Consider the following 22,168-nt stretch of genomic DNA (forward strand, 5'->3'; position numbering starts at 1 on the left):
AGATCACCCAATTTGTGTATAACAAAATCTCTCGAGAATGTCAGTGCTTGTGAACAATTATAACTGGAACAGTCGTCTCAATTTACTTTGGCAAACTATCACTCTCAAGTGTAGTCATCTAGACCTGAAACTTAGAAAAAAATGGGTTTCTATCTCAGGCAAGTATTTAATTTCTCAAAAACTAAAAATTAAAGGATTAATATGGGAGAGGTGTGAATTCTTAAAATCAGGAATGTATTTTAACTTCGTAATTGTGAAATATATTAGTGACCTGAAAGGATACTGTTCTTCCTATTCTATTCAGCATCAATTTAAGCAGAGATGTGACTTACGTGACATACATAAAATTCCAAACACTTTGCATGTGAGAATTTTCTGAGTTATTAAATAGTAGGTGATCTCAGTCAATCTTGGCTTCATATGAAATGTTTTCCTTACAATTCTAAGTTTTCTTTAAGAAAAACTTGGAAAGCCTAACTCCCAAACCAGTTAAGTTAGAAACTGCTACTTTTAAAATGAAAACAGCACTTTTTTATTTTTACACCACTGAATTGAAAAAATAAAAAAAGAACTACAGTTGGTATGGAGAAGTATTAGGCAGATGATCTATAAAGATGTATGGGAATAAACACTTCTCTACTTTTACCATCTTCTGCAATTGCTTGCTTCTGCTTTGTCATTCACTGACATTTCAACCCTGTCAGCTACTGTATCTTCTGATGTAGATTGGACATGGCCCTCTGACTGTCCTCCAGTGTAGGTGGGGGTGCTGTACTTTAAAAGGATAGATTTAAACTGCATCAGAGGTGCATCTGTACGAACACCCATTGGGTCAAAATGAGTTCGGCTTACTCTAAAGCCTGCTTGAGAAAGATAGCACAGAAACTTTTTTAACCTGCAGCAAGAAAAGGGAAAAAAAAATGAGGTTATAATTTTATTTAAACCATTGTGTCATTAAATTATAAAATATACACGTTGCCATTGACTGGCTATCTTACTTTGGCATATTCATCCCTTTAATGCTGTGTCTGTGGATGTTGTAATAAAAGGGAGGATGTTCGGTACTGGCATCAGCCTTTTGTTTCTTGGCTAAATTTGTGATTGTTTCATTACATTTTCTTTTTCCTGAAACACACAAATACACACACACAAAGTTAGCATTCTCTTAAAAATTACAAACCGAATACTTTTATAACTCTATGCTATCTCAAGTCTAAATCCTCTGATACACACCATTTCAACCTATCCAGTCTTAATTCTTAAGAGAACTCATTGCAAGAATAAAATATTTTCATTTCCACTATCCTTAACTGATGTAATTTTAGTATTTAACTATTTGCTGAGTCAGAACTTCCTTTCTACCTTCTTGAATGTCAAGCCTCAATTCTATTTTCATCTTCTGAAGAAAGCTATTTGAATTCTGGGCCAATCACCTCACAGACTTCATTACTATCAATACTAAGAGTTTAAGTTCTATCTTCTTTGATTGTTTCATGTGTGTAGGTCTTTTCTGTGTGTAAATCTTTCCCCCCCCAGATTATATTACATTATCCTGGGGATAATGCCCTTCCATTTTTATACTTGTACTCCCTACCGAATGCCAATATTTGATAAATAGGTCTTCAATGAATAACCTGTCCAAGGTTATATAACAAATAACACAAAGGAGCAGAATGATTCTCTTAAATCTAATGCTCATTACTGTATACCACACTGCCTTTTTCTTACCTCTGAAAGAGAAATTAAGTGTGCTCACATCCCAAATTATAAGAAAGACCATACAATACATTCCTATGGCTAGAGAATAGACCTTCTGGGTAATCAATGGAATTGTTATGCATCATATGGTGATGAAAAAGTTTAAAAGAATAAGAATAATAAAATTTAATCAATTCTATCAAACAGAATTTGATCTTATTTTGGTTCACATTGTTCTTTCAAGATATTACAGTTCTCTCAAAGGGATGCATTATATATTAGAACTATGAGTGCAGTACATGTTCATAGAAATTTTGAACTGTGTAAATGCCAGATAAACAAGTTTTACTGTAATTAGGTTGTCAGTATAATAAAAAAAAAAAATGCACTGTGAAATAGGCTACCAAAGAAATCTCTTCCTACTCTTTTGCTGTCTGATTTTTGCACTGATACATACACATACACACATACACATACATACCTTGTGCAATGTAATTATCTGTTGTGGTATCATCTGTAGTTTTAATAGATATACCACATTCTTCTAAAATAAAAACAAATGGGAATCAAAATATTTTACAGGATGTTATCAAGTAACAATTCAAAGTTTAAATAAAAGCTTATTTCTAAATTATATCCACACTGCTTTTCTGAATATACAGATTCTATGGCAAAACAGGGCAAGAATTACATATTTAATCCTCTACAACTGCTGCTTCTAATGACTTATGAGAAATGCTAGGATGTCTAATAGGCCCACCCTCAGGTCAATGGCCAGATAAAAACGACAAAAGCCTATTAAAAAAAACCGTAGTTTTAATGAGTGATAAGTGTATATCTTAGTTTCTGTGTCTCAATGGCTACACCTCTCAGAATTCCCTAGGGTTTCTCTTTTTAGAAAGCAGATAAGTGTAATAAAATCACAATAGACAGTTAGTACTTCTAATGTACTAAAATTTTAAAAATACATACTTTTATCTTTTTGTTTGTTTGTTTTTTGTTTTTTTTTGCCTTATCCCTCCCTACTTTTATCTTAATAAAATCACTATTCCAGGTTCTGAATATAAACCTGAAGAAAACTATGCAATTAAAAATAAAAATTAAGCAGGTTATGATCAGGCTCAGAGGGGATTTAAAAGCACACTACTTAACTGCTTTTGATTATAACATCAAATAAAGTTTAAAAAGATAGAGTATTTTGGTAATTTGTAAGCTAGTAAACTAGTGTTAAATTGGTTACCTTGCTTGGTGAGATTTGAAGGTGAATGAACTGAAAACTGACTTTGAGGAGTACACTCTGACTCAAAGATTAATGTCTTTATTAGGGGCTGAATGTCATCTAAACCATGGTGAAGAGATTCAATTAGCATTCTTTTGAGAAATCCAGTATTGAAGAGGGAGCTTGACCTAAAAGAAACAAAAAATCCCAAGGAAATATAAAGAATTGGGTTTGAGAGAAATGTTTATTATCTTAATAAGATATATAATTAATTATGTGATTGATTAAATACTGAAATTAAAAAGAATTTATGATTTAACTTAAAATTGTTTATTTCCTATTTCTCCATTCCTTTTTATCATGTTAGTTCTCCAAACTAGTGTTATTCAAGGAAATTTCATTCACAGTTAAATCAACCCTCATAATGTGTATAACCCTGTGTTACATATAGGTGTGGAATATACACCAAAGTATAAAATACAATGTTAAGCCTATAAATCTAGACAGGGATGTAATATAATGCAGAAGTTTTAATGCATATTCCTGTAACAGTAAATATTCCATGTGTTTATGGAATTAAATGAGATGGCATGCATAAAATCTCTAGAACAAAGTATACCCTTAATGAATGGTAGCTATTATTACCAGGGTTAGCGAATACATGTGGAAAGCTATATGATTTTAAGTGTTAAATGAGCGATCAATGTAAGATTTACTAAAAAGGAATTTAGAAGTAATTTGGGTTGAAGCACTAAGGAGAGACTTCAAAGAAGTGGGGAAAGAGGAAGAGATTCTGGATGAGAGTAAAGATAGGACTATGGCTTTGAGTGAGGAAATCATAAGGCATGGGAACTCAATCCTGGGAGTGAGACAACCCAAGTTCTTGCCCTGCCTGAGCTGCCAAATTCTGGAGGTCAGTTTTAGCCAGCACTTAAAAGCACTTTGTTGTAATTTTCTCATCTATAAAATGAAGGACTTGGGCTAGATCTTCCTTCTGGATCCAGCAGCTGTTAATAATTCATTTCCCCAGTTCTGAGGTCAGTGAGTAGGATCAACATGTAGCAGATGACATCGGAAAGAGAGTACCAGAACGTAAGACTAGCTAGATCATTCTTAATCTAAGGGTATTAACATAGGATAAAGATGGGGTGGTGAACACACAATACAACATACAGATGATATATTATAGAACTAGAGGCCCGGTACACGAATTCGTGCACCAGTGGGGTCCCTAGGCCTGGCTTGCGGGATTGGGCTGAAACCAGCTCTTCGACATCCCCCGAGGGGTCCCAGATTGCGAGAGGATGCAGGCCAGCCCGAGGGACCCCTCCAGTGCACGATCCGAGCCTGGGAGGGACATGGGAGGTTGGCCAGCCAGGGAAGGACTGCGGGAGGGCTCCAGAGCGTGTCTGGCCCATCTCGCTCAGTCCCGATCAGCCAGACCTCAGCAGCAAGCTAACCTCCCAGTCAGAGTGTCTGCCCCTGGTGGTCAGTGCACGTCATAGCAACTGGTCGACCGGTCAACTGTCTACGCCCTGGTGGTCAATGCATGTCATAGCAAGCGGTTGAGCAGCCTTAGCTTATCATAAGCTTATTACGCCTTGGTTGGTTGAATGGCCTACCGGCTGACAGGACACTTAGCATATTAGGCTTTTATTATGTAGGATTGTACACCTGAAACCTATATAATTTATTAACCAATGTCTCTCCAATAAATTAAATAAAAAAGTAAAAAATAACAAAAAAGTTAACTAGACATGAAAAAAGATTTAAAAATGGGCATCAGCACAAACATTTACCATTTGTGTTAATTTTTAAGTTTAGTAGGTGGCTAAACCTTGACCTTGAAAATTAATGAGGTAGATATCTGCAATGATTCTTGTCACAATGTTAGGAATTTCTGTGTTCAAAAGCATACATACATTAAAAATTTGCAATTGCGTCCCATCTAAACAACTTTACCCAAAAACAAAAGGCATTTACTTGCATTTGCCCTTCTTAAAATTAATTCCTCAAAGACTTTTTATATTAGTTGGCTCTTCTTTTTTTTTTTAAAATATATTTTATTGATTTTTTACAGAGAGGAAGGGAGAGAGATAGAGAGCTAGAAACATCGATGAGAGAGAAACATTGATCAGCTGCCTCCTGCACATCTCCCACTGGGGATGTGCCCGCAACCCAGGTACATGCCCTTGACCAGAATCGAACCTGGGACCCCCCCGACGCTCTATTCACTGAGCCAAACCGGTTTCGGCTAGTTGGCTCTTCTTTAAAAAGTTACTGTGATCACTTTTTAACCACACCCTAGAGTTCTATAATTATCAAATAAAAATAAAAAAGCCTAATTCTTACTATTCAGAAATGAATTATAGTTTGCAGAACAGCCAGGCTTCTCTTTAATTCCGCTGCCTCTTAGCACTGTCACAAACGTGGGGGAATAATGTTATAGAATAGAAAAAATCTGAAAACAGAAAACACCTCAGGTTCATAGGGGGAGAAGTCATAATTATTTGCTTAGACTTTAAAAGATTCAATCAAAATTTGCTTGTCTTTTACCTCACATCATCAAAAGTCAACAAACAAAATCAATATATAAATCAATTCTGAATATATTATCATGCTTGGGCACACATACCATAGAGGTCCAAGTTCTATTGCTGTCTTTCCAGGCATGCTTCCATGACAGTTACAGGGCAGCTGCCTATACGGGTTTTCTGTGAAAAGATTAAAAGAAATCAAAGCAGAAATGACAGATACATAGTAGTAATTGTTATACTCATAATAATTTGCAGCTACTATATACTGAGAATCTACTATGTGCCAGATATTGTGCTAAATATTTTTATAAAATCTCAATTATACAGATCAGAGGATTAAAGCTTAAAACAGATTATAGAAATCCATGTCAAACAGATTAGAGATCTTTTAGTTAGTACATGAAATTAAATAGGAAAAGGTCTTATAAAGTCCACAAGATATCTGTATTTTAAAATCAGTGACTGGGGTAAAATTCACATGCAGTAAAATGTATACATTTTATGTGGAAAGATTAATGAACTTTGACAAATATATATATATCCATATAACTGCCATCCCATCAAAATAAAGACATTTCTCATATTAACTCTTCTGCAATTGGGAAGAAAATAATTACCCTGTTCCCTAGACCTGATTCATAATCAGCCCCAAAATGTAAGCAAGAAGAATCTAATTCAGTTTAAAGAGCAATAAGGCCCGATAGAATCACAAGGAAATTGGGGAGGTAGTTTCCAAGATGGGGCAATATTCTAGTATGAACTTTTCCAGTTCACTTAAGGTCCAGAATAGTCATTTTAAATCAGACTCTCTGCTACAAATTTCGCCCAGGCTGTTCCTAGGTGGATCATGCACTTGCTTGGAATGGCTGGATCTGATCAATCGGTCTTAGAGATATCCAGAACCCAAGGCTATGGTGGTAGGGATATTGGTCTTTAGCTTCTCGCTATCTGATATCAATATTATTCAGTGCAATTAAATGGCATAATACACAGTGTGAGATCTTATTTTAGATTTACTTAAAGGCTCTGTCACTGTTTTTCCTAGGGCAACTGTTTCTATATCCTGGAAAAGCAAAAATAGAAACACCTTTATAAGGGCAAAAGTCAAATTATTTTCCTTGGTTCCCAGGCCTGGCATATAGTAGAGTCTCAGTAAATGTTTATTGAATGAATTTTGTAACTGATGGCTTTTATATTCAGCCAGAAACAGAGAGCTTATCCTAACTTATGTTCCTAAAATTAGTGACAGTGGAAACTAAGTTATTTCTAGATGTTTCAACAGAGGAGGGCAGAGCTGGAGAGCATAAATTGTATAGCACCAGTAAATAAACTCACACAAATGCCTTTTCTGTTGATGAAAGGAAGTCCAGGATAGGAAATAAAGTTAGCACTGTCATCTTTAAAACCAAAGGACAATATGTATAATTAGGGATGTGATAAAGGCTTATTTATTGGAGGCTTATACATAAATTAGACACAATTTATTGTGTCAATTAGGGGAAAAAGGGAAAATAGGTAATACTTTCAACAATAAAGATTTTTTTAAAAATAAATTAGACACAGTATACAGTCAAAAGAAACTTGAATTACCTTCTACCATATTACCATCCTTCTGAAAAATTCTCTCTTCACACCACTGACAATGTATCAGATACTGTATCTTCTTGGCTGTTTCATCTGCAGAAGTAGGCCCCCTCAAAACTCTCACAACGACCAAGACAAAATGTTCCAGAGCCACTGCAAATAGTACTTCTATGCCTTTGTTACATCGAGCTGCAGCTCTGGAAAAAAAAAATTTAAGTTATTTTGGGTGCTTATCATTTTTCTTTGACATTATATTTACAATACTAATGTGGACAGTAAACTATGGGTAGGTGAAGGGAAAATAAGAAAAATTCAATTCTTAGCAGCATACTTTTAAAAGATAATTGCTATAACTCTTATACAAAATGAAACACAGGAAATAAAGGATGCTTGCTGGAGTCTTCAGTAACTAGACATTTTCCTTTATGACAGCCTCCCAATAGGACTACAGGCTCTGGTTTTCAATGTCACTTTCTTTGTTGTCATCACCACCACCTTTCTGCCTTTTTATCTGTTTTTTCTATAAAAGCTTCTTCCAAACAATGTATACTGAATACTAACTATATGCAGGGTAGTAAGCCAGCTGCTAAATATTCAGGGAAAAGTGAATAGGCAGAGTCCTTGCTACTATTAATTTTACACACTTCTAGATTAAATTCTACTTGATGCAGCATTTATGTACTTAGTTTTCTCTCTGCAGTTACACACTGAATTTGGTTCATATATATTAATTTGAATTTGTTAGTGTAAACATTTTTAAGTAGGTCATGGGCATGTATAAACTGAACATCAGAGTTTTCAATTAGGAATAACACTTAACATCTATGAAGTCTAATAATCTATTTATGCTGAGGTAGGAATTTCAATCTAAATGCTGTGAAATTAGTTTTGAGGCCAGTAAGTGAGCTGGCTGATTATCCATTATATATATTTGCAATGTCCATTTATATAGCATAAGAGATTCTGAACAAGAGAGGTGCTCAAAAAAATATTCCTTCAAATGTTTAGAAATATAGATGAGAAAGAGAGCTTTTTTTGTAGGCAAGATCATTCTGCAGAATCAGGTTATAAGCCATCATTTTGCAAATTATTTATTTAAATAAAGATTAGATGAACATAAAACAATGACTGTTTCTCAATCTAAAAACAATCTTTGCCTTCCCTTTTCATTATGCTATCCTCTCATCTACCTTACATTGTTGAAATAACTGACTTAAAATTAACTTTCATTTTTATCTTTCTTACTACATTAATTGCTTTCATAATATTTTTAATTGGAGAGTAAACTGACTATTTTAAGCACAAGCTTTTAAATCAAATTTTAAAAGATACAACATAAGATCACAAAACAAAGGAAGATTATAGGTATGAAATACAGAATTTGCATTTTGTGCATATTTATAAAATGAGAGAAGCACTTCTTGAATCTGTTTTTAACATATGCCCAAACATTAGGTGTTACACTGTTGGCAATTCTGTACCTTGCCACTGCCGCTACAACAATTCTGGCTGCGAGTTCTTTGTAATATTCAGTTCGGACAATGTTACAGCCGTAGTGTCGCCGGGCAACATGTTGTGCCTTGGCATATAAAGAACTGATATCTGTAGAAGTCACTGATACTATGCCAAGGTTTCTTATATTTCTGAATGCAGAATCTAGATAGTTCACGGATGTTCCAAAAGGGTCTAGGTGTCTAAAATCAGAAAGAATATAGACATATTTAAAATCATATTGGTAACAAAATTTATATGATTGTCATTATTTCTAATAAAATTCCATGTGTTCATAAGTACTTTACAAATCTATTTCAAATACATAATTCTGTTTTAAAAGTAATAAAATTGACCATATGCTATGTTAGGTAAATAAAAATAAATCAGGATTAAAGGAAAATTGTCATGCCTAGGCATTTTATTTCAGGTGCTGGAAAATGTTCTTATTGCATTCCTTAGGCTAATGCTAAAAACAAAACTGTATTAACTGAAATAAACAAAAAGCAACAACAAACTGTCTTAATTTTTATATCCCCCCCCCCCAAAAAAAATTCCAGACCAGTTTAGAAAGTGACACAGCAAATTTTTTCACTTACATGAAATCAAAAGATCTCAAATGCATCAGTACATTGGCATCCATTTTGGTCACCTTAATATTACCAAGCTTTTCCTCTCCTTCTTCAAGAATGTCATCACCCTCTTCTTTTTCCTTACTGTCCACCACCACTTTCAATTTGTTTAAATGGCAGTTTTCCTGAATCAAGGTCACAGAGTTTTCATTCAAGTCATTAATGGTCACCTTGACTGCATTTCCAAGATGTTTTGCCCATTGTAATCCCATTATCCCTTAGGAGAAATGGGAAAGAAAATCTGTTTTTAAATTATAACAATTAAAAAAAAAGTTGTATAACAATAATATAGAATATAATTCTATAAATAAATTGTTTCAAAATCTTAGTATTTTCATAAGTAATTCTTTTTCTACTTTCTCACTACAAAGCCTCTGAAGAAAAGTTATCAAACAAAAAAAGTTTACAGATTTTCATTAGTATTTCTTACAAAACTTTTCTATGATCCCAGTTCAAATAAAATATCTAATTAGGAACAGGAACACACATGAAAGATTAAATCTCACTGGAAAAGTAATTATATAGTAAAGGAAACTAATTACTTATAAAGCTAGTATGAAGGTTAAAAGACAAAGGTAGTAAAAATAACTATGATTATAATAATTAGTTAAGGGAGATATATGATGAAAATGTAAAATGTGAGATCAAAAACAAAAAGTGGGTTGGGGGACAGTAATAATGTTGCATTTTATAATGGGATCAAACTTAAGTTGCTATCAACTTAAAACAGGTTGTTACAGATAAAGTTTTATGGTAACTACAAAGCAAAAACTTAGAGTAAATACATGAAAGATAAAGAAAAAGGAATATAAACATGCCACTAAGCAAAGTCATCAAACCACAAGGGAAGAGAACAAGAGATGATGAAAGGAACAAAGAGGAACTACAAAAACAACTGGAAAACAACAAAATGGCAATAAGCAATGCCTATCAATAATTATTTTATGAGGCCAGCAATACCCCCATACCAAAATCAGGTACAGTATGCCACAAGAAAAGAAAATTACCGGCCAATATTCCTGATGAACATATTGCAAAAATTCTCAACAAAATATTAGCCAACTAAATTCAACAATACATTAAAAGGATCAAACACCATGATCAAGTGGAATTTATTCCAGTGATACAAGGCTGGTTCAACATCCAAAAATCAGGCAATATGATACATACTAACAGATGAAGGATAAAAATCATATGAGTATCTTAATAGATGCAGAAAAGGCATCTGACAAAATTCAACATTGATTTATGATAAAATTCTCAAAAAAGCAAGGATAAAGGGAATGTACCTCAAAGGCCATATATGATAAGCCCACAGTTAACATCATACTTACGGTGAAAAGTTGAAAGTTTTTCCCCTACGATCAGGAATAAGACAAGGATTGCCACTCAAGTAATTATCTCAGACACATACACAATAGGTATATAGCTTGATGATTAGGAGACATATTAACTGAAATAAAGTCTTTGTCTGGATTCTGATTTGATTTAAAAAAAAAGATAGTTGGGCATATCTAAACATTTAAAGAATTATTCTTAATTTTTTAAGGTGTGATAATGGTATGGCTGTATTTTTTAAAAGTCTTTATCTTTTACAGATCTAACAAATGTTTACAGATGAAATGAGATATTTATGATTTGTTTCAAAATGGGATGGAGGATGGGGACATGAGGTCTGAGATAAGTGCATGGGATAGTTACAAGACTGAGCGTGAGTTGATAATTTGTGAAGTAAGTGATGGATACAAAGGAATTCATTTATTATGTCCTTCACTTTTTTATATATTAGAAATTTTTCCACAATAAAAAAATTTTACCTTGGATCTTCAATTTTTTATTATTTTTATTTTATTATTATCATTTTTTAATCTTTACCCGAGAATAATTTTCCATTGATTTTTAAAGAGAGTGGAAGAGAGAGGGAAAGACAGAAATATCGATGTGACAGAGACCAGGGCTCAGGCCGAGGTGGAGCCTGTAATCAAACCGAGATATGTGCCATCGCCCAGAATCAAACCTGGGACCCTTCGGTCCACACGCCGACACTCTAACCACTGCTAGGGCAAACTTCAGTTTTTTATATCAAAATATTCTATGATAATCACATACATTTTCTAAGAAAAGATAGTGTACAAATCTAATTAAGCTGGATTCCAGAACAGCTTCATTACTGACCAGTGGCTCCAAAGGCATCCAGACATTCCAAAGGTTTTCGCTCCTCAGCCAGAGCAGCCAAAGTACAGAATATTAGCTGCCTAAAAGAAAGTATAATAATCTGAAATGACTTTACTTTACCATGGCTTCACCATTATAGCTTTTATTTTATTTAATAATAGTGGTGGCATTCCTATTTGAAAAAAAAAAAAGGCCTAATAACATATTCCCTACTTAACAGTATGAGAACTAGAAGTTTGTGAAATTAAACTATGAATCAATTGGGTTCTATTAGCAAACATTCACTATGAAAAAATGATTTTATAAGCAAATTTTATAAATAAAAGTTTTATAAACAAAATTTTCCCACAAAAGCATTGTTCATTAATTCTATGAAGTTAGGTCTACTTTACTCTCTGAGAAAGAAATTGGTCTGGCAAAAAAAAAAAAAAAGAGAGAGAGAGAAAATAATCATTCTGAGAAATGGTAAGATAGATGATTTTCATTCTGTACCTAGTTTTAAATTTCAACACATTAGAACAGCGATTTTCAACTCATGGCACACACATATTATTTATTAAAATTCTGTAGACAACCAAAAAGTATCTTTTGCTGATTGGACAAAAATAAAAGTGTCATTTTGATTCATTCACACTGGATGGCTATTATTGTAAAGGCTGTTGTCATTTTTTTATTTGACAATCTAAGGGAAAAGAGGTCAGTGTCCCTGACTAAACAGGTACTGCATGTTTTTAAAATTCTTGTGGCACATCAGTGTGCTTCTTGCGGCATACTAGATGAAAATCGCTGCATTGGAACATAAAGATTAAGAGAGGGTATATTTGTAATGATTTGAAACATCCCATAACCCTTTTCTCAATTCAGCTTACCGATTTAGTTTCATTTTGGGATTAAAATAGGAATCTGTTTTCTGAGGTACAGAATAATTAGGACAAACTTGTACATCTGTGTCTACCTCTTTCAAAATTTCAGTAGGTGGTTTAGCAGCAGAAGCTAAGATAAAAAAAAGATTTCTAGTTAAATACAAAATATTATTAAATATCTAAAACAACATACACTTAAAAAGTAACTTTCCTTTCTAATAATGTGTTAATGTAATTAGTTGAGTTAAAAACTGATGTACTCAGCACTGTCTCTGTAAAAAAGTAGTATTTACTGAATTAAAATTTATCAACTCAAAATCATAACTGCCTACTCCATCAATAATGATACCTAGTTAAAAGCAATCAACCTAAAAACAAACAAAAAAAAGCAAAAGAAAGAACAATCAACCTAAGATAGCACTGAATCCTAAAATACCTTTATTCCTCATCAAATACTATATTACATTTACATGGGTTGGCTGCTAAAGATGTTATTGTGGGATAATTGTTAGAAAAGTGGTATCTTTATATGATTACATTCATTAACCAGCATGAGAAAGAATCATTGTATTTTCTGAACATGCTAGATTTCAGAAAAACTTTCTCATAATTATGATTTAAATCACAAATTACATTAAAACAGATATAAAGTAAAGGAAAAAATTCTACATTTGCTATACATTTGAATAATTTAGCTATAAACCCAAATGAAAAGCTGATGTATTTAAGTATATGTTTTGCATATTTAAGAAATGAGACACATATAATATGTGTGGGGAAAAATAACAGACTATATTTTGATTTCTTGGTTATATTACAATCAGAATGTTAACTAGCAACCATACTTCTCTTTTTACAATGCCAAATAACAGCACCCTCTCCCAGCGTTGTTATATATCTTCTCTACCCACCAAAGTGGCATCATGTACCTCACAAGGTCAGCCTTTCTCAAACCAGAGTCTGTGAGAAAATTAAGCGCTATGGAAAATTATTTTAGTGACTTTTTTTCAATTCTTAAAAGAAAGGTACATAATACCATTCTGGATGTATAGACATTACTTCTTTACATACAGTGGATGCCTTAGGACAGTGGTCAGCAAACTCCTTAGTCAACAGAGCCAAATATCAACAGTACGACGATTGAAATTTCTTTTGAGAGCCAAATTTTTTAAACTTAAACTATATAGGTAGGTACATTGTTATTAACTTAATTAGAGTACTCCTAAGGCTTAGGAAGAGCCACACTCAAGGGGCCAAAGAGCTGCATGTGGCTCGTGAGCCGCAGTTTGCCGACCACGGCCTTAGGACAATGAGGGCTTAATTCTTGAGAAGGGCTGCCTCAGTAATAACTACTAATAACTTGATACCACTCAGGATAATAAGCGGTCGTTATGTCATTTTACATACTTTTTCTAGTGTGTTTTAATAAGTATAACACAATTACTGGTGCAGGAGCCATCATTAGTATTACAGTCCTATAATCGTTCATTAAGATACCTGTATTTACTTGAGCATCGGTTGCTTTTTCTACCCACTTGTGAAATATATGTTAACTGAGGACAGAAAAACATTGTTGGGAGGCTCACAGAAAAAGGAAATCTGAAGTAAGGGTGTAGTAGTCAGCTCAGTGATTTAGTTAAGTCACTATCATTATCTCATCGATGTCTAAAAAGAATAATTGGACCATTGTTTAACGATTTACTTACTAACATGTTAATAAGATTGCTCAACTTACCAGCAATATACCTGGATTTAGTCTCTCCTTTATTCACATGGCGCCTAACATGTCCTAGCATATCAGTCCTTCTGGTGATTGTTGCTGAACAAATGATACAATGATAATGGGCGCCCATTTTACTGGATATCTAGCAAACAGAGTATTTAATTTAATACATAAATAAGTTACTAAGACAATGAAATAGAACTTTATTCAAGGTTGTAAATTTACGTATGTGTCTTGGGTTTAATGGTATAGAAGACAGTATTAATTTTGCCATGTGACATATACTTTTTAATTTAATTTTACAATAGGCTACAACTTTAATTTCTAAGATTTTCCCATTCATTCTAATCAACAAATAACTGTCTCCTCTTTTCTATAAGCAGCACTTACAGATGGTATAATATTAGTAGCAGTGTGCTGGTAGATGTTTAACTGTCTCACCAGGAAAATAAAGTTCTGATTCGTAGAGTTTTCAGCTTTCTGTAGTATAAATACTCTACAATATCAAGAAAATATACTCTTTAATTTCAAGCTACAATTGTGACAAATTTCAAGTTACCAATGTGACATCACTGAACATGTATTTGGGAAAAGACAGCATTGCCACCATCCTATTATATAAATAACTGTAAGAGCATAGATAATAGAAACATGCAGTAAAATAATTAGGAAGTAGTGAGCTTTGAGTATTCATTACCTTTGTTTTTAATATAACTTATTCACTTTTAAGTTCATATAATTTAATTTTTTTACATATGTTTTTATTGACTTCAGAGAGGAAGGGAGAGGGAGAGGGAGAGATAGAAACATCAATAATGTGAGAGAATCATTAATCAACTGCCTCCTGCACGTCCTCTACTGGGGATCGTTCCCTTAACCGAAATCGAACCCTAGACCCTTCAGCCTGCAGACTGACGCTCTATCCACTGAGCCAAACCGCCTAGGGCTAATTTAATTTTTAATGATGACCACATTTAGTAACCAGCTTTCAAGATTTCTGAAAATTAATGAAACATCTATTTTTCCAAGTAAAAAATTCTCACTTTATAATTTCTCACATAGCTGAGGACCAAAAGACTACTCCAATGGCACTCCTACTTTTGCTGTGTCTACCTCCTATTTACTTGGAATCATATAGCAAGTCGAGAATATTCAAGAACATTGCAAAAGATTCCTATGGTACTGTGATTATCATATTCAAAATATCTTGAATAATGTTCATGGACAAGCATTGTCCTGACTACTGCTTAAGAAATGATTTTTTGTAATACTTCAACAATAATAATAAAAAACAAAACAAAAAGAAATGTTATTTTTTCTCCGGCACTTTACTCTTTTTAGTGATCCAAAAGAAAAATTAATAATAATAATAAGCTAATATGTATTCAGGATAGAATCACCAAAAATACTTTATAATTTTTATTCCCCAAAGGTCAAATCTATTCTAAAAATGAACATATGTACTTTTAAAAAAAGTTATCAAAGATTTCAGGAAGTTTCTTATTCTGTCCTTTGGCAGATTAATGGAAGCGCACAGGAAGAATGGTGAGAATGAATCAACGCATTTATTAAATCACAGAAATTGAAGGCTCTTATTCTATAATCAAGATTTATTTTAAAAGAAAAAAATTACTTTCTATTTAATTCTCCATTCTAAAATTAGTAAATAATTTTCCTTTTGAACACAAGACAGCAATATATCTGACTGAAATTAAAACTATAAAAATTTCAATACAGCAACCCTTTTTTTCATGCATTTTATATTTTTCCCAATATGATGATCTGAAAACATTCAGATACAAAATCTTAAAGTTAACCTCATTGCTGAATATAAACATTTTAGTGTTAAAGCAAGTAAAAATTGCACGTTCTTTAAAGAGGGCTAAATTTCAAAATAAATCTAACATCTGATTACCTGTTCTCCAATAATATTTGGTTTCACTGGTCGACAAGGTAAGTGGCAGATGCACATTCTGTAACCTAGAATGAAGGATGGATGGTTGTCATATCACTGTTCATTAAATATTCAATTTACACAAAATTATTGGCAAATTTGTAAGAATAACAGATTATTTTTGTATTTGTAATATCATTAATTAATTTACTTAATAAGATAGCCTTAGTTTACTTGTTATATATAGTACAGTATAAAAACAAATATGGGTGATCCAAGTGTGAATTCTGGTTCTGCCAAGACTATCTGTGTTATCTTGGATTAGCCACTTAGCTTCCTTAGAACTCAATTCTGTCATCTATTCTCTGCCACTTGACTTTTTCTTAGGCTTCATCTTTTCTGCCTTATGCTAATTTGCGCTACACAGACTCTTCATTTTTGACACTGTCCAAAATGTGGACCCCCCAGGGCCACGCAGAGTACATAGTACAGAACAGATGCTTAATAAATGTTTGCCAAACAAAACTACTTGTGTTATATATTGCTATTGCCTAGAGAGCAACATGATCTTTTATTAATAAACACATTAAAAGAAGGGTTTGAATCCCTCAAATTTTTAAACTTAAAACACTTGATTAAGTTCACTATAAAATTCCCAAACTGGTATCAAATCTTGAATTTCATTTACATCACTTTTTAGTAAGCACAAAAATACTAACCTTCAAATTCAACTGACACTTTCCAATGTAAATTTTGAAGGTGCCGACGAAGCTTATGGCTATTACAAGCTCTAAATTTTTCCTTAGGACATAATGGACAAGCCTGTTTATTTCCTGATAAAGAAAAAAGAACTGATAAGGCACAGAATATACTACCAATTAATGCTTCAATTCAGTTACAAAAAAAGTAACCGAGGACCCCAGCCCCACCCCACTTCTTACATAATGTCTTTCTTAACTTCAGTAAGACATCACCCCTGTCTCAGCGGGTAGTTAACAAAAATTGTTTTAGCACAGGGTCAGTGATTTTTACCCTAAAAATCCCCTCTCTGTGACTAGCTGCTATCCTTACTGCCACTGAGAACAAAACGGATGAAGAATGATAATCTATATATCCTTCCAGCCAAAGTGCCTGGCAGAGTCACTCTGTACTTTGGACAGGGGTAAAGGCAGAGGTTGTCACCCTCCCAGAGGGCCAGGAGCTGGGTAGAGAGAATAAGTAGCTGCTGTGGCATTCTTCTACTCTGGCAGCAACAAAAACAGTTAACATGTGGAGTTAGAAAAATGGAAGAAGAAACCCAAAGCAGTAGGAGGAATTTAATATGATTGGTGTTCTGAGACTGGAGGCCATGATTAGAAACACTGTATCCTACTATTGAATTTGTTAGGTCTTCCTTCTTTATTAGTATGTCCTTGAAAAGATTTTGGATCATCAAAATAAAAGTCTTATTTAATTAGAAATGTATCTCAAATAAAAACAGTGTACCAAAGAATTAAAACCTGAATTAATGTTCAGACTTAAAGCAATAAAAATATACAGAAACAATCAATAACCCACTTAATAAATTTTAATCCAACAAATACCTTTCACGTATAGCACACTGCAAGTATAGACACTATTTTTTCTAATACTGGGCCTACTTCAAAAAACTATGAGGTGATCTTAAGTATGGAATCCAAGCACTAAGGATGGCAAATCAGAAAGAGAGGAGCTTAGGGCATTGACAGTACCGTGGAACTCTTGTACCAGCCCTAGATTGCTTATCTTGGTACTTATTTTACAGGAGAGAATATAAGCCTCCATATTTTTTAAGGCAATGTTTTTTGGGTTTTTTTTGTTACTCCTAGCCAAATGCAATAGATATACACATAGAATACACACACCCTTCATGCACTGGTAGGATCCCTAGCAGCTGCCGGCTGCCAGCTGCTGGCCGGGTACTCCCTCCCTTTCCCTGGCTGGCCCCGCCCCCTGGTCGAACTCCCAGAGGAACTCCTGGTCCAGGGGACAATTTGCATACTATGCTTTTATTATATAGGATTACATAGGATGAGACTGTAATTTCCCTGAGTTGTGAAGTAACTGATTCCACCGAACCTTTGCATAGAGATGACTATCAGTTTCCTGCATAAAAATATTTACTACTCCTCTAGTTCAACAGAATATACAAGTCTATTTCTAGCAAATTTTTCATGCTAGATAACAAACCATTAGAAATTAAGAAAACATACACACACAAACAAACATGGAAATACCTGCATCAAGATGATCTGAATTCAATGAACTAGCAGAGTCAAAATCACCTTCAGTTACAAAAGCTAACTTCTCTAGATCAGCAAGCTGCCTCTGAATTGAGATGTGTCTCTCTGAAAGAAAATTTAAAAATTAGAAAATTACGCTTTAACAATCTATATTCCAGTTCCATTATTAATTAATTACTTCACCTAGAGTTTGACAGTTTTATTTCCTATAGCATAATTCCCTAATACCTAGATGGAGAATACTGCTGGGACTCAGTTTATAAATGACAAGTGTGCCTCAGAATGCAAACAGGGGATAAAACTACATTTATGCAACCTGACAGCTTTAAAATTTACTTAATTATTCAATATAATTCTTAAAAAATGTTTCTATTCTGTACAAAACACTGAAGAAACTTAAGCCATGTTTCCTATCTTCAAAGAACTTTCAATCAGGTAGGAGAGATGAACTACTAACTGTAACACAAGGCAGAATGAAAGAATACTCAGGGTGAATATAATGTGGACACACTGAGTAAGGGGCAATTAATTCCAACAAGAGCCTCTGAGAAGGTCTTTACTGAAGAAGCGCATTAAGGTATGAACAGAATTCAGTCAGATTTGGTGGCTGGCCTTATAAACTTAAGTAATCTCATGAACAAAGGAATGTGGTATAAAAAATACAGCCACTTCTATCCCACACCTGGCTAGATGGAGTTGGTAGAAAAATATGCAGCCCCAATGTAGTACAGATAATAAAAGGCATAAATTCTATGCAAGTTGGTTTGACCTTTTTTCTTTAGGCAATGCTAAGTCTTTGCAGGTTTTTGAGAAAGTGAGTATGATTTGACTGTGTTTCAGGAGGGTATCTCTGGCTATAGTACCAAGGATCAATAATTGAGGTGAGAAATAGATAGGTACAGGAGACTAGAAGGTAAAACCAAAGAAAAAAAAGAAAGAAAGAACTTGGGATGTGGGTGTAAAGTAAGACTGAAGAGTAAATTCAAGAATGAATCTAAGATTTCAAGTTTACATGGTTGAGACTAATGGTACCATGAACCAATAAAGGAAGAAGAAAATACTTTTGGCAGAAAGGAAGAGGAAAGGAAAAGAGGGAATTTAGTTCTTGGCATAGTGTGTTTGATATACTACTGGTATTCATGTAGTAAAGTCCAGTAGGCAGTTTTGTTTTTGGAGTTCAGGAGGGATTCTGAATGGATATAAATAATACATTCATATGTTAGGCGAAACTATGAACATGAGGAAGAAAGCCTGAGAAAAAAAAATGTGAAAAAGAGAAGAAAAAATTCAAAACCCAGACCCAGAAACACACTTTCAGGTTTCTCAAATATTACACATCCTTCAAATTACATACTTCTAAATTTTGGAAGAGAACGTTTACAAAGTGGGGGCCTGAATATACAAGACTAGGAGGTGATAACTTTTAGGGACAGATCTCCAATGAGATAGGAGATGATGGGATAAGCCATAGGCTCTCTAATAGTCATTATATAATTAGGTTATACAATTTAGAACCATCAGCCTTTTAAATTTTATTCTTGACACTGCTACTGTCCTGCCTACTTCCTCTCTGAGCTTCACTCCCAGCTCCTTTGTCTAATTCGTGGCCTTGTCTGTCTTCCCCCATCAATAAACAGTAAGAAAGCAGGGGCTAGGTCTTATTCATCTTTGTAATGGCTAAGTGCCTTTACACACAGCAGGCACTGACGTTTGTTAAATAACTTTTAAACATCACTAGTCTTTTTGGATGCAGCAGGACATTCTACAATTTTGGAATTTAATACAGTACTATCAGCCATTCTTTCTCAAATTTATTAAAATACAAATTTTTTACCTTACTTTTAAATGAGAAAAATTTGTTATCATAAAGGCTTTTGGCTTCCATGGTTCAAAGGTCTGTATATATGCAACAAGTTATAGATATAGATATCTATGTAAAGATGTGCTTTTTGAAATCATCCTAACTACTAAATAGTACAAAATAAAAGGAAGGGGCCCGGTAAGTTAGAAGAGAAAATGGAAAATCCCATGGTCCACTACTGAAGAAAACTCCCAAAGACCTGTCTAAATAAAGATTCATGATATGCCTATGTACACCTCTGAAATCACTTTGTGGTTCAAGACAGTAGATATCAGGCAATCTGCACTTAAATCTACTCAACCTTTCTGGAACACACTAATAATCCAGAAGTCAAGAGAAAACCCCTTATTAAATCAGATGCTAGGAGGTTTTGTTTACAACTTCTGTTACTTCTTCCTCAATTTTCAGTTCTATTTCAGAGGTGCCATCTTCATCTTGTCTACGTAAGACGGACCTCTAAGGACTAACTAGACCATCAAGAGATAATTTTTAAAATGCGATTAATATATATTTCTAATGCATTTCCAATTTCAGTTGTTACCTATGTGTCCCAGGTTTCTCAAAGATTGCATTCTTTGAATTACATACTTGTAAACTTTAAAACACGTGAATAAATCTTCCCAAAGTGCTTAACATATTCTTGATGAGTTAGAGACAGCATGCATTCCTAAAGCTGCTACACCACACCCGATGAGGGAGACTACTCAGTGAACCCCCTCTACCTTCTACCCTCTACCATTGTACAACTGGCCTTATTTTGCATCTACCTAGCTCTGACCTTAAGATGAGGAGGGCCTACCTTTGTCCTCTATGGCCCAACAAATCACTTAGAAAACATGCAAGCACATTCAGAAGCGCAAACAATAATATGGGCTATCCTTTTCAACAGCTGACTTCTGATCTAATGAAATACAAAACTCCATTGGTATTTATGTCCGAGGGAAGACATAAATCCATAATTTAGTAGATTATTCAACCACTCGTCACCCTCAAATTCTTTTTGGAAGCAAACTGCTGTAGAAAATGAAATGAGAAAAGCTCATCTTTTTTGTGTATGTCCGGACATAAAACCTAGTTGAGAGCAATGGTTTCTAAATCTTGACAGCTAGGATCTGCTACAGTAAACACGGGTTGCCTCGATTACTATGTTACATTTTCAAAGGACTCCGTGACGGAAGCTCAGAGAAACTACCAGATCAGGTGTAACTTCCTATTTTTGCACCAGAAAAAGACCCCCTTTAACGAAGAAGCCCTCAAGCTCATTTTGCAGCACCCCTAGCCCCCACATAACCTTCATCGCAATGTCCTCGAGGCTGGTGGACATGCCTTCTCCATTCGGTGCCCGTTTGCCGCGCAGCGCGGGTCCCTCGTCCTTCCCCATCGCCCTACCCCTTCCTTTCCCATGAAAGCCACCCCAGTGAAGAAGGGCCTCCCCCGCAAGACGCACTTTCTCGCTTCTCCTGCAGCAGAAAGACCTGGGCCTCCTGCACTTACTGCTTTCAGCCTCGTCAGGGGCAGAGGCTGGGGACGGGGACAGGGCCGGGGCCGGGGCCGGAGCCAGGGCAGGGGCTGGGGCTGGAGTCGGAGCCGAGTCCGGGGCCGGAGCTGGGACCCGAGCCGAGTCCGGGGCCGAGGTCGGGACCTGGGCCGGAGCCACCTCCTCCTCCTCCTCCGCCATATTCTCCATAGTTACCGCCTCCGTGCCAGACCCGCGCGGGGAGCAGGAGTGAGCTCACGGCGGGATCAGAAAACCGGCGTGAATGCCCAGAGGGCTGGATCCGAGGAGTGGGAAAGCTAGTGGGGAGGGCGGGCTGCGTGCAATAGACAAAAGAGGAAGAACCAGTGACCAGCGCCTGTCAGCAGAAGAATTAAAAGCCAGAGGCAGCGATTCACGGTTCTATCCGCTTCCCTTTCCCCGAGGCGTTACGACGCCACCACTCACTGCGCAGAAGCGACCTGGGGACGGCGACCAATGAGGTCAGAGAGTTCTGTTTCCACTGTGCGTACCGGTTCCAGCCGTCAACCACCCAACCGAGCCAAGACTACAATACCCAGCGTGCACCGCTCCGACGGGGGGAACTTGGAGTTCCAAGTCCTAGGAGAGAGTGAATGCTCCCAGTGGTTAATCTGGAGCCGAGTGCAGAACTACATTTCCCGGCGGGCCTCGGGTTCAGGGGTCTCTTTCCCCTGGCGGGGCCTCTGGAGTCGCCACCGCCGCCGGCGTTGGTAA

The 22,168-nt window shown here is 35.3% G+C and overlaps 2 protein-coding genes across 8 annotated transcripts in view; one reads left to right on the plus strand and one right to left on the minus strand.

Annotated features, from left to right (window-relative positions):
• Positions 1 to 505: 505 nt before the first annotated feature.
• On the minus strand, positions 506 to 22,074 carry TRMT1L (tRNA methyltransferase 1 like). 7 transcript variants are annotated; one of them, XM_023754740.1, is made up of 15 exons: positions 21,990 to 22,074; positions 18,072 to 18,182; positions 16,536 to 16,649; positions 15,838 to 15,902; positions 13,935 to 14,064; positions 12,206 to 12,329; positions 11,337 to 11,416; positions 9,129 to 9,378; positions 8,520 to 8,732; positions 7,045 to 7,235; positions 5,553 to 5,631; positions 2,939 to 3,105; positions 2,180 to 2,242; positions 999 to 1,125; positions 506 to 895 (listed from the first exon to the last, which is right to left on the minus strand). In XM_023754740.1, exons 4-15 carry the CDS (start codon positions 15,892 to 15,894, stop codon positions 643 to 645), a joined length of 1,734 nt encoding a protein of 577 aa, XP_023610508.1. In that variant the 5' UTR covers positions 15,895 to 15,902; positions 16,536 to 16,649; positions 18,072 to 18,182; positions 21,990 to 22,074; the 3' UTR covers positions 506 to 642. The 7 variants fall into 7 exon arrangements, with proteins under 7 accessions (XP_023610508.1, XP_023610507.1, XP_006089921.1 ...); XM_023754739.1 differs by lacking the exon at positions 21,990 to 22,074 and adding an exon at positions 21,881 to 21,898; XM_006089859.3 differs by lacking the exon at positions 21,990 to 22,074 and adding an exon at positions 21,433 to 21,868.
• SWT1 (SWT1, RNA endoribonuclease homolog) overlaps positions 22,041 to 22,168 on the plus strand; it is a 57,770-nt gene continuing 57,642 nt past the window's right edge. The window contains exon 1 of the mRNA XM_014456814.2: positions 22,041 to 22,164. Coding sequence (XP_014312300.1) covers positions 22,048 to 22,164 — 117 coding nt within the window. The 5' untranslated portion in view covers positions 22,041 to 22,047. The remainder of the gene's footprint in view (positions 22,165 to 22,168) is intronic.

This window comes from Myotis lucifugus, unplaced genomic scaffold, assembly GCF_000147115.1.
Source record: "Myotis lucifugus unplaced genomic scaffold, Myoluc2.0 scaffold_65, whole genome shotgun sequence".
Lineage (NCBI taxonomy): Eukaryota > Metazoa > Chordata > Mammalia > Chiroptera > Vespertilionidae > Myotis > Myotis lucifugus.